This window comes from Anabrus simplex, chromosome 1, assembly GCF_040414725.1.
Source record: "Anabrus simplex isolate iqAnaSimp1 chromosome 1, ASM4041472v1, whole genome shotgun sequence".
NCBI classification, from domain to species: Eukaryota; Metazoa; Arthropoda; class Insecta; order Orthoptera; family Tettigoniidae; genus Anabrus; species Anabrus simplex.
Window position 1 is genome coordinate 1746619732 of NC_090265.1, and position 13731 is coordinate 1746633462.

At 37.8% G+C, this 13731-nt stretch overlaps 1 protein-coding gene across 4 annotated transcripts in view; it reads right to left on the minus strand.

Annotated features, from left to right (window-relative positions):
* Positions 1 to 1548: 1548 nt before the first annotated feature.
* The window catches only part of lark (RNA-binding protein lark), a 104704-nt gene continuing 92521 nt past the window's right edge, over positions 1549 to 13731 (minus strand). For all 4 annotated transcript variants that reach the window (XM_067138491.2, XM_067138492.2, XM_067138489.2 and 1 more), the window contains one exon: positions 1549 to 2473. In XM_067138491.2, coding sequence (XP_066994592.1) covers positions 2425 to 2473 — 49 coding nt within the window. In that variant the 3' untranslated portion in view covers positions 1549 to 2424. The remainder of the gene's footprint in view (positions 2474 to 13731) is intronic.

Here is a 13731-nt window from a genome sequence, read left to right on the forward strand (position 1 = left end):
CTATTGCTCCTGATACAAAGGCCCGTTTCTGCAGCCTTTTGGGTCTTGAAGAAAAAAAACCTCAGCTACCTGCAAAGTCAAATGTACACTAAGAAATGTGATTTTTGCAACAGAAAAAAAAAAACCACCTTAAAACCCAAGCCAGGTGTGCTTCATGTTCACATTTCATCTGCTGAGAAAACTCATTGCAGTCATGTGGCCAGTGGAAAATACTGAAATGGTAGAGAATAGCACTAGTACCTTGATTATTTGGAATATGTTGTGAAATAGTTTTTAATCGTTTTCAGAGCTATTTTCCCAGAAAAAACGTAATTTTTTTGAATTGGTGTTAGAGAATGTAATAACCAATGACTAGTGTATCGTGGAGTTTGGGCATCTTAAATGGTTTTCATTCTGTAATATTTTATTCGTGTTCCATTTTTATCTTTGTAAAAATACATTTATTTGTATTCTCTAATGAACGATATTCATAGTAGTTCTGTTTGCAAACATTCTTGATAAACTGATGTACGGAATATTAATTTCTATTATTCGTGTAATAGGGGTACCTTATAATGCAAAATACTCTCAACTGGCTGGACATACATTTCTACAATAAATCCATGGTCCAATATGCAAAATTTATTGTGCACTTAAACTTCAGTAATATTGCTAATAGGATCTGTGCGAACAGAAAGATCGCACAGGGGTTCTGGTGGGTGGAATAGTAGAGAGAGTTACTGAGGGTTAAGAGATAAGGTTAGATATATATTAGAAAAGACAATAGTACAGGACAAGAATGGTAAGTTTGGAGACAATTTCTTGATACAAGAGTATGCCTGTGTTTCTGTGCCAGGAAATGTTCACAAGATAAAAAAATTATCCTGTGGTAAAAATACTGTCAACAAACCAAAACCTACACTAGCATTTTAATAACAGTGCAATTTAGGTTAATTAAACAATTATGTCATCTCAAATTTAAACACAGATTTCACAAGGCTTACTGAAATTAATGAGGCTGTAGTTAAGCATAGTGTAACCTTTACAACAGCTGGAAAGCAAATAAAAAAAAGCAGATCAGAAATAGGGGATGGGGGAGATAAATATCAAACAAGTTACAGCAAATTTATAAAATCACTATATTTATGCATGTAATATATATAGTAGAATTTACATTTTTTTTGTGTTTGTGTATACAAGTCAATGAATGCACTCTGCTTGCAGGTAACACGCAGAAAATTAGCGACACCATCTGCAAAATTTTATTTACAAAATTCTCCCATACATGGGAAAATTTTAATCAAGCAGAGTACTTTCTGTGAATTAACCACATAACTCACCATCATTGGAAGTGACTGGATCAAAAACAAGACAGGGCAGCAAAGAAGTTCGCAGGAATACGACAGCTTCCCCAACAGGATTTGTATCTAATTGCTTACACCTTTAGAATCAGAAATGGCTCCTTGAAATGATCAACTTCAGAAGTACTATAAAGTTGCCTTATGATCCAATTTCCAATTCCAAAGGTAACAAAGGAGTTTCTTGGGGTTAATAAGACACATGTAGAAATAAAATCCAAATCTAAGCTATTTATTGGAATACAAACATGTTTGTAATAGTACACTGATTTAAAAAAATTCGAAATGAGCGGGAGAGCATACCTGTTCCGTCAGTCACGCGAACTTCGCGATACGTTTCCGACCGACAGGACGGGCAAACAGCGGGAAGCCTTTTCCACGTCCACGGTGAGCGACTTCTGTACGAGTGACCGTACCTACCACTCGTGTGGGCCTACCTCCCGTTTATGCCCAAATGGTTCGGATAAAGGATGGGACAAAGAGGAAAATGGAATTTAGGGCACAGAAAATGTATAAACAAGGGATGAATTCGAGGTCATCCGCTAAACCAAGCAAAGATATCAAGTACATAAATGGTATATTGACAAACACACGAGAATAAGATTTACAGCACTTTCCACATGGCTCCGCAACTTAGCTAGAATTAGCATCTATCTTTTAACCGAAATAGTACAGATTATTGAATATTACACTTCACTATTGCACTTTAATCACCTTTTCAAAAGCAATGATTTGGTTTCAACAACTGCAAGTGCTGTAAAGAGCCACGGTAAACTAAGCTGCATACACTTAATACTACTGGTGTAACTTACATGAAAGTTTAAAAAGATAATGATAGACACTTAAGAACATGACAATATAATCACGTTTAGTTTTGATTAAATAAGAGTCAAAGCTTGTGTGAAGACACAAGGTCATATTTTATATATTGAGGGTGAGTAGTCTGCTACACCGCCGCGCCGGAACTCTACAGACGCCTGTCTTCACGTTCATTCCGGCCAAGGCTTCCCGCATGAGCGAATGATTCACCGGACCGATGCAACCGACCGGCATTAATTGGCGAGACAGACGAGCGGAGGTTTGCGTCCTAATACGGCGCATAGCGGCGAGGGGAGACTGTTCCACGCACGCCCGGTCTAACACAGAATAAAGCCACAATTAGCAGACGCCATGGCAACCGAAAATACATACATACAGGAAATCATACCAAACAAAATATCAGTCTTATTTAACATATCACAAGAGTACAAAACACATGAGAATTAATCAAATACATAACCTGTAAATAGCAAGACAAGATTAAATCTTACATCTAAATGAAAACTACCACAGAAATGAAATATGGTATTTTAATATAAAGCTAGAAATCTGCAATTAAACTCAACATTATGTGCCATGTATTAGGAAGAAATTCCTTAAAATACATCTCCCTACATCATTTGATTGTATAAACAACTTCGGTTTATTCCTTTTAAAAGATCTGATAAGTTGCAAATTTGAATGGAAATACTGTCCAGGGAAAAATGCCAAACTGCTGAAGTTTCAATTGAGGTACAACTGCAAAAAATTATTTCTAAAAAGTGGGATTAAAGTTGCACTGTAAAAATTAGCAAGATTTTTAAGATGATAGTGATGAACTCCCTACTGTATTTGAACTTCCTTCAAATGGCATTTTTAAAGATGATTCCAAAACATTGTCCCATGTAACTTAAGTTGAACTATCCAGTAAGATTTTTTAATGAGAGTCTGGTAGCTACAAATCTGATTCAAGAAGCTAAAGAAATGACTATGTCGAGGGTTAAACAACTACGAACAGTTAAGTGAATCTAATGCACCTATCTAGACTTAACATCATGAGAAAAAGTTCATAAAAACTAAGTTAAAAACTGTATAAACCAGCACTTTCAAAAACCAGAATGAAATTCTATACAAGCTTAAAATTTTACTCAAGATCTTAAAATGTAAAAGAAGCTTTTTTTTTTTCCAAGCAAATGTTGCCTCGCTTCAGAAGGAACAGTTAAATAATATACTGCAAATTTTCTGTTGAAACAAGCAAATTAACTATGCGATTTTTTTCTTTTTAGTTCAATCCGGTACGAATATCAGCAACCACCGACACTTGTTTACAAAAATTATAAATCACCCGTTAATAAAATATGAAATATAGGACATTTATATGCTGTCATTTTCACACAACCACCATTTAAAATAACTAGTCTTCCTCTCCTAGGACTTGAGTGACAAACTTCTCTTCCTTTTCAAAAGAAAGTCCATAAACCTGTACAGTACTGCAATCTCTACAAGAATACTTCATGCCAGTGCTTAATGAATATGGAATAGTACACATACAGCAGCCTCAAGGTAGGAAGGTGTCAGGCCCATGCATGCATATTCTTTCCCCTAATGTGATCTATTCTGACAGGGATCCGTATGCAAGCTAGTAAGTAAATGAATGAGTCTGTGACTAAACAAATTAATAATTCTTGGTCAAAAGGTTATTTTATCTCTTACTTCTTGCTACTTTACTAAGGGACTCCCAATACCAGTCACTGCCTGATATGTTAATCCACACTAATCCCACGTCGATGTTTGTAAGAGTTGTGAAGTGGAGTAGCCACCCATACACGCAGATTTTAGGGCCATGTTTCTATAGCTATGAATATCTCTGATCAAGAGTTAAGGTCTGAAATTATGAAAAGAGTGAAATAGCGCCCACCTTAAAGAGTTGCTCAGCTCAGCGTATCATGAGGGAGCAGAGGATGTGTGTATATATATATATATATATATATATATATATATATATATATATAAAGACTATTTACTTATTTAATCCACTGCAATTCAATAGTTGCCCAAGATCAAGGGGTCTACGTTATTCCGAAACTACTGTACACAACTCTCCTTATGTCAGTGTTGGCCCCTCTTTCTTCGTAATGCTTCCTCACAACGGACACCTTCCTACCGTGAGGCCACTATACAGAACACTGACGAGGTCTAAATTAGGAGCACCCTTTTTTGGTATCAAAAATAAAACACATCTACATAGCATTGATACTGGCATTTCTGAACATGAAGCAAACTTTGCATCGTTAACCAAGGACGTATAGACAGTATTGTTTGGCAATTGAAAACGAAGGAATAGCACATCAAAGTCAACTCATAACTATAGTGCTAAAATTTCCAATAAAAGATTTTACATTTTTTGAGGTTCTTATTTCGAATTACAATTTCTATGCTCAAAAGAACTTGCAGCATAATCTTTGATAGATCCTACTATGATTCTTTTCAAGGAATGAATTTTCCCAACACATGAACCAGCAATTCTGGTAATTTTCAGAATTCGACTCCACTCTGCACATCTGACAAATTCCACTACAAGGGGCAGCAGAGGACTTATGAATTGATCAATGAAGGACTAGCAAATTTCACCAAATTTTGTTTGTAATAACGCAAGGCTGAATTCCACATGAACATTACGGATTGAAAAAAATCTGAACATTAAAGAGTATTTTCACTTTCATACAGGTTTGTTCCAAATGTAAAATGCCTTTCCAAGTACCATTCTGTTCTGATAAGTAAATACTGAAGATAAATCAAGGAGAAAGAAACCCCCACTCATGGCTCTACAGCTCCGATGGGTATTCGGCTGAAATGCTCTGCCAGAAGGCCAGCAGATTAAGAGAGGAGAGACTTTTTTTTTTTGCTAGGGGCTTTACGTCGCACCGACACAGATAGGTCTTATGGCGACGATGGGATAGGAAAGACCTAGGAGTTGGAAGGAAGCGGCCGTGGCCTTAATTAAGGTACAGCCCCAGCAGAGGAGAGACTATCTGGGCAATGAATCCCCTTGGCCATTGTGTGCTTTCTAGATCTTGGGGCTGCCATCTCATCATGCAGCTTCTCAATACTGTTCTCATGTAGGGTAAGTGAATCTCAAATCAGTCCCCAAGTCCTCTCAGCTTTTAATAACCGTGTTGATGGGGTGAAAGTTCTGGGGATCACCAAGTACCCAGGTGTTAATATAAGGAAAGATCTTCAGTGGGGTACTCGCATAAATGGCATGTCTGCACATGGTATTTAGGGGTTGTAGTAAGGATTTACAGGAGAGAGAGGACATTTAAGTTACCAGAAACCCTCCAACTAGAGTAGGGTTCCAGTGTATGGGACCCTTGCCAGGATTACTTGATTCAAGAACTGGAACTGGAAAAAAATCGAAAGGAAAGCGGCTAGATTTATTCTGGGTGAATTCCGACAAAAGAGTAGCGTTACGAAAATGTTGCAAAGTTTGGGCTGGGAAGACTTTGAAGAAAGGAGACTGAGCTGTCAGTGGAGAGATGGCATAGAATGACATTCGTAAACGAATGACATTAGTAAATGAGCAAGTTTGAGTGGTGTTTTTAAAAATAGGAAAGGTCACAATATGAAGATTAAGTTGGATTTCAAGATGACAAATTGGGGCAAATATTCATTCATAGGAAGAGGAGTTAGGGACTGGAATGACTGACCAAGGGAGATGTTCAGCCACCTGGGCAACTGCCCTAAATGCAGATCAGTGGTGAATTATGGCCAGGAATCCCTACCAGCTCCCTACTCAATATTCCTAGACCACGGGGCCAGTGCAGGTGAAAAATATACATATTGTATAGAAAAGAACAAAACTTACACTCTAAAAGCTTAGGAATGGCTTATGATTAATGGATGGTGATAAGCTGCTAGGGGCCACCTAGCCGAGGCGGTAAAGGAGTGCTCTGTTCACCCAGAAGGTAGTGAGTGGGTTCGATTCCCAGCCAGGAAGTTAAATTTAAGAAACACCATTTCTACTTCTGGAGCAGCACATGGCCCTGAGGTTTACTCGGCATACACCAATATTCAATACAAAGTTAATTCCTAAGGACGAAGCCAGCTGGGCACAGAGCTAATGCCTGTATCCCACGAAGTGCTGAGGCTATGGACAGCGCAACTCTTTACCTTCCATTCCTCCATGGGTTTTAATGGCCTGAAGAGAACCTTGTTTTTGATGGGTATACCATAAGAATATTTTAGATATTGAGCAACCATTGCTCATAAGAAAATGTGGAACAGTATCATACTATTCATGAACATTACTACCACAACTTTTACAAGTGACATTTGCTACATTCTTTCTTATCACCCTTCTTTAATGCTGGGATCATCAGACCTTTTCACTGATCTTCTATTACTTCATTTTTCTTCCATATCACTCAAAATACAGTACTTGCTCGCATATAACTGCCAATTTTTTTGACAAAAAGTAACTGAACATTTTCAGTGCAACATATGCAGGGATTTGTGTGCAAAAAAGATTGTATTCCCGTAAAAAAAAAAAAAAAACACGTAAAATTTGCATTAGACTATTGAAACAAGACAACCAAGATACTTATTCTATTCATTGTCACTGTCGTCAGTCACCGTGCTATTCTCGCGTGCATCATTCTGGTCACCACCCCATACTGCATCATGTGTTAGTTACTTAGTTCCTTTTCCTTCCTTTTCATTTGAATCTCACAACAGTCTGAAGCACACACCTCAAGCTGTATTGAGAGGTAAGTCTCACATAACCTATGCCATCTAATCAACACATTCTCTCATTCAATTCATTAATTGAATCTTATCTAATTCATTCAAGTTAACTTCATGGGCACCGCAGCGCAATGAATTGCAAATTTCATACCAGACACAATGTATCTGTGTTAACCACATCTTCATGTGCCGTCCTGACAATGTCCAACATCATTTCAGCACGATTTAACAAACACCATGAGAGCATCTCATTTTATTACCTTGTTTGATGATGAAAGCTAATGGTTATTTACAGCGGTGTCCAATGGCTTGGATATGACTTAACACCACTCAAATAGATTTAGTGATTAACTACGGGATCAAACTTTTACCAGTTCCCATTTACTATTGAATTATTAATGATTAGATGTTCTGTGTATATAAATTAATACTTGAAATATTCTCAATGATGACCATACTCAAGAAGTTAGAATCTAGTTTATTTTCAAATTTAATCATAATTTCATTCCAGTTTTTTATGTCAATTTGTATATATTTGTTTGATGTCAATTGTGTGCATGTACATTTGTTTAGTTATTAGATGTTTTACATTAAGGCTGAAGATGGCCAGCCCCGGCCAAAACCAGTCCCTATTTAATTAACGTCATTTAGAATATTACATATTATAGCGTTGAAAGGTGTCATTACTACATTAATTTAATAATTATATTGTACTTACAATTCAATACGGATCAGAACCACGAAGTTTATAACCTATGACAGTTAAAAATGTGCCAACAAACACAGGCGAAAGAAAAACATATCTAACTTCCCTCAGTCAACACTTTTTTTTTCTGATCCCGATGATATTAGGTTTGAGAAGCTTAATGAGTCTCATTTTCATGGCCTTCCTGGCCATCCTCTTTCTTTTATTCATTCTTTGAAGAATCGATCAGTGTTTAGAAGGGGTGGACTGCCCAGCTGCACTACCTCGTTCGGTCTTGTGTGGTTTAACATCGCGTCAGCATAAAAATGTTATCACACACAGCCCGTCACATGTCCATTTTTCCTTTACAGGGGCTGTTACCTATTGCGATATTCATCAGCATTTGATGATATTAATAGTGTTAAATCATACATTTGGTTGTAGTGCTTTTATGAGCACAGCAGAACAGCTGTCAGGAATACGTAAAGCAAATCTGCACGTCAATAGCTAGCTCCTGTTTCACACATAGCGCGAATTGAACAGAGCAGTCAAAAGCAGGCAAACGAAGCACGTTTGAATACATTACTTTTTCTCGGGAAGTATTTGGATCAATTTTCGGAATAAACACGACGCTGAACTTGTAATGCTTGTAGATTTAAGGCTAAGAGTAGAAAACAGTGTAGTTCCATTTTAAAAACAATGCTGTTAGGATATTGACACTATTGTATCTTGAATGGTCCATGTTATTTGAGATGAACAACTTAGTTGAATAACCTTCTGTATCCCACTAATCAGACATGTAAAATATAAACAAGAATTTATTATTGTAAGCAATTCATTGAGGGTTATGTTGTAGAATTAGGTTTCACTGCATTATAAGAAGCGTAATATAGCTCATATACGGACAACTACAGCTAACAGTGTATTACGTTAGTCTTGTGTATTTTCTTATGATTTCGAGAAAACTCCTTGAGCCGAAATTTCTCCCAAGTTAATCCTAGTTCAGTGTGAACTTCTCAGATTAACGTTTATACAACAAAATCAGAGTTTAGCAAGAACCAAGATAAATTTAGTCTCATCTATGCAACCAGGAATTTTTCCCCTGGAATTTCAAATGTTACAAATGGGGTGCGAGATATACGCGGTGGCAAATTATATGCAAGCAAATACGGTAATCTATACCATATATCCAATGTAACACTACTGGTCCTGCTGCCTTTGTCATCTCTGTAGCCACCTCATTCACACCTGATGCTTTGCCATTTCTCAGCTCTATAGCTCCTGTTTCCAACATTTGTATATCTTCATTTTGGTTTTCCTGCACTACTACTTCTTGATGCTCCTCTCCTTCCTCCAATTCTTTGAATCTGATATTAAGTAATTTAGCAAAATATTCCTACCAATATGGGATGAAACATAGGAGGGAGAGCAAAATAAAATAATGTGAACGCATGGTGTAAAAAGTTTTATTATTATGGAATGAAATTGAACCCATCAAAAACAGTAACACTAAAAATCAGCAGACATAAAACAGAATGCAACATGAAACTACACGACCAGCAAGTTGAAGTAGTACACCAATTCAGATATTTAGGAAGCATAATGGCTAGTAATAATAGAGCTGGGATAGAAATAAAAAGAGTAACCAGTATCATTTGACATCTACTATGGGATGAGAAAGTTCCACAAAGAACATGATCCTGTACAGGTCATTTCACTCCCATCCTTACATATTCTCTGGAAACCTGCACACTATCAAAGGATTGTAGTAGGATTCAAGCCTGTGAAAGGAAATTTTTTAGAACTGCCCTCCAAAAGACAAGAATCGATGGAGGAAAGGCATAGGTCATCTAGACTTAAACGGTTTGGGAAAGTTAAATAAATGAATGAATAGCACAAAGGTTACCATGTGCTTATTTGGAAAAGAGAATAACAGGTGGAAGACCAGCTGGAAGACCACGAAGAATTGGGAATCTGTCATGGACAACAAAAATTTTTCGAATAGGCAATTTGGTAGAAGCTCATTTTCAAACACCCTACCAATGTCGAAGGAATATCCATTTCTCATGTCGAGTCTCACCTATAAGGAAAATCTTACCTAGGTAAGATGTAGTGTGGTTAAATCAAGGTGAAGAAAAACTAGGTAACCATCCCCTCAAAAAGTAGTGTAAAACATGGATCAGAAATATAAGGCGGTACATGCTCCTGGAAATTGAGACCATCTACAACTAGGAAGGAAACCAAGGAATGAATGGGATTCTATCAATCACATTCAACACTTGATTTTCAGCAGTGAAGACGATGTTGGAAACTATCAAGGACTGGTTTAAAAATAAGTAATGGAAAGGAACAAGCAAACTTCGACATATCATGGAAGAAAGGTCGGCAGTACATGAAAAATATGTAATCTTGGGAGACAACTTCTTTTTAAAGTAGACCTAATGAACAGTGTTCAATTTAATATTCACAAATCAATTTCTTTTAAAGTAGACCTAATGAGCAGTATTCCTTTTCTTTGATGTACATTAATATAGCTCAACATCCAGTTAGTTCAAGGGGAATTCTGCAACAACAGGAACAGTACAAAACACTTTACGGTGGAAAAAGGAAAACCTGCTTCAAGTTAAAAATTATATACGTTAAGTTATAATATATGTGTAAAACCAACAAACCTAAAAAGGATTGCATACTGTCTTTGCAACCATCATGTTTTGGATACTGTCACAAAAAATACCCAACTTTCTAAACGAGACTATTCCTTACAAGTTCCTTTCCAGCCCATGTTCCTAGTCCTCAAATTCCTTTTCCCCTTTCCGTGGTCCATCTGGCTTTATCACCAATTTCACGAAAAAAAAAAAACAAAAAACCTTTAATTAGTGTGGACGCTCATTCCCTGATGAATCAGAAACAAGCTCATTGAAGTTAAATGTACAACTGGGATGGATAAGGGAAACACACACTTGTAAAGACAGGTAAAGATATGGCAGCACTGTTTCATCTGTTCCTCTCTCTACTCACAATGACCCATCAATATATATGTCCCTGTTCAAAGGTGGTGCAGCAGCTCTTTCCGAGGAAGCCCCCCCCCCCCCCAATGGAACTGAGTTGTAACCTTCTAAACCACATACCAGCCCTCCTGCCAATCTTACAATGCCCAGAACCAAACCTGGGCCTTTACAGATAGCACCTAGTAACAGCAATCATTGCAATATTGAGATGGATATCACTGGAGTTATCCTAATTTTGCTCCTAGCTTTCTACTTCTGATGTCAGTGGTGCAGTTAGTATTAAATCTCCTATCAGCACATCTGACGTGAAAAAATACACCAAGGCAAGTAGAATGTAATGAAATAAGATCCTCAGTTCTACTTCACAATATTCTTATGTTGGAGAAACTGAATGAAAATAGAGATGATAAATGGCCATAGAAGAATATGTCCAAGTTGACAAACTTCATCTTCTGCTATACAATAACATTCCCTGCACTTGCAAGTAGAGACATACATTTGCTATATGTAAAGGAGTAAAGACAAAAAAATGGTTTAGGAAAACTAATCCAGTTACAGTAAACTTCCCGACTATATGCAGATTATCCAATTTATGTATTAAAAAAATTTTACTGTATATGTACCACTATGTACATTATTTTTTTCCCAGTTTCTGAACCAGGCTTTCTGCAACTGAGTTGGTAAGAAATGCAGATTTTATGACTGCAAGAAACCCTGCACTATGTGACCGAGCACCTATCCATTGTCTAAGTTGCGGAAGTTGCATTCAAGCTCAGTGTTCAATAGTAAATCAGTCAAAAGTTTTCAGTTTCTAATCATGGGGGAAAAAAAAAAGTAAAAAATGGTTTAGTAATAGAAAACTGAAGTTAATTCAAGAAGAGGGAAGATGACATCAGCAGTCGGACTGTGGACAACGGCACCACGTTGCAGTGTTCCACACGCTGCTCGAGTATACGAGTCAACAATACTTAGAACACAATTAGATTTTGGGGAACTTTCCATTCAACTGAATAATCCAAGTTTTTCAATAACCGGGAGTTTACTGTATGGTAATTTGTAATTAAACAAGTCATACTCTCATTATTTCAAAATCTACACATCTTAAAAAATAGCAGTCGCTTACGAATGCAGATCTCGTACGCAACAAGAACTTTCTCTTACAGGGGAGGAAAAAAAGCTGTTTTAATGAAAAGGAAAAATGCAAGCCAATTATGAATTATTAATTAATAGGAGTGGATGATGCTGACCTTAAACACTTACAGAAATGTATATCCCAATTTACTTCGAAGTGGATAATATAGTTTGCTGGATGTAGTGCTAGCAATTTGTTCCCAAAGAACCTGGAACTCTGTTCATCGTATTCGTGACATTTCAGAGGTTTTTGGGTTGCTGTACAATAAACTTACTTTCCGCACTCCCTTTTATAATAAATTTCGAAAATAAAACGCCCACCTGTCGTACAAAAATCTTTTTCGAAATTCTTTTTCTAGCTGATTTAAAAATACAATTCAGGGTGGTTTAAGTGTAGGCATTTTCCTTGCACAGAACTATAATATACACTTCGCAGAGGATAACTTGTTTCAAATCCCTTCTCTTTTTCCACTTAATCTTCGCCTTGACTACTTGGGGGTGGGGGTGAATGACTGGCTGTAGGGGTGGGTGTGAAAGAAGGGTGCTTAAGACATATTAGGAAATACTTTTTCATATTGTCACTTGTGGATTTTTATGTGACAAAAATGCAGGCTTAAATTTTAAAAAATCTAAGAATTCTTCAAACTGCAATATATTGACCTAAGATCTCAAAAAGATGAAATAATGACCGATCATCAAAAACCTGCAAAAAATGTAAGAAAGGGGAAAAAGATGACAGTTCAACAACATCCACACCTATTAAATCTGATAATCACAATGACCAGCACAAAAATTAATTTTGTTCTTTTAAGATTTTCATTATACAATTTTGAGGCATCTGGAAACAAGCTGCACGTATGGCAGCGTTTGTTCATTCTAAACAATTAGACTTAATACATAGTACAGTCATCAAGTTCTGAGAATGACCGTATGATGGCGCTGTAGGGCACCGTGGTATGGTACCATGTTAGTCTCTCGTCCCTGCAAGAGACGGTTGAGTGCATTCACTGGAAGCAGACGTACGGTCATCATCGTGACTGATTTGAATGCACCTGTCGGACCGTGACGTGTCACAGTTTGAGCAACGGGCAAACATAAAGTTCTTCCAGAAATTGGACAAAACCGCTGCCGAAACGTTTGAAATGATGCAGCAGGTTTACGGTAAGGACGCACTGAGTCGCAGTGTTGTGTTTAGGTGGCACCGACGTTCTGTGCAAGGACAGGACGGTTTGGAGAATGATGTGCGTACTGACCGGCCACAAACAGTTCAAACGGAACTCAAGATCCAGGAAGTTGCATCGTTGGTACGTGCTAACCGCTCCCAATCGGTAGACAATCTCGCAGCAGCAATAGGGGTCAGCCATGGTACTTGCCACAAAATTCTGATTGATGACCTCCACGTCTCGTATTACCCAGCAGTGTGCCACGAATCCTGTCGCAAGGCCAACAAGATGATCAAATGACGATTTGTGGAGAACTCATCAGTAGTGCCGACGATGATCCGACGTTTCTCAACCGGGTAATAACTGGAGACTATACGCAATTGAAACGACAATCCGCCACCTGGAAAACACCATCACCACGACAGAAAAAAACACGATAAGACAGTTCAAAAGGCAAAGTGATGCTGGAACTGTTTCTTGATTCAAATGGAATCTTTCACATGGAATTCCTCCCAGATGGTGCAACGGTATACAAAACCCGCCACAAGGAGATCCTTGGCCATTTACGCGATGCAATTCGCCGTAAGCGACCTGGGCTTTGGCGTACAAAGAATTGACTGTTGCTTCATGACAATTCCCCTGAACATCACTCTGTCCTTGTCCAAGAGGAACTTTCAAGGCAACAGGTGACAATTTTGCCACACCCTCCATAAACACCTGATCTCGCACCATGCGTTTTTTTCTCTCTTTCCTCGCTTGAAAGCACACCTATGTGGGCGCAGATTTCAGTTGTCCATAGAGGTCATGACGGCCACAAGAGAAACCATATGGGACCTTCCTGCCTACTGTTCTCAGCAGCTACACCA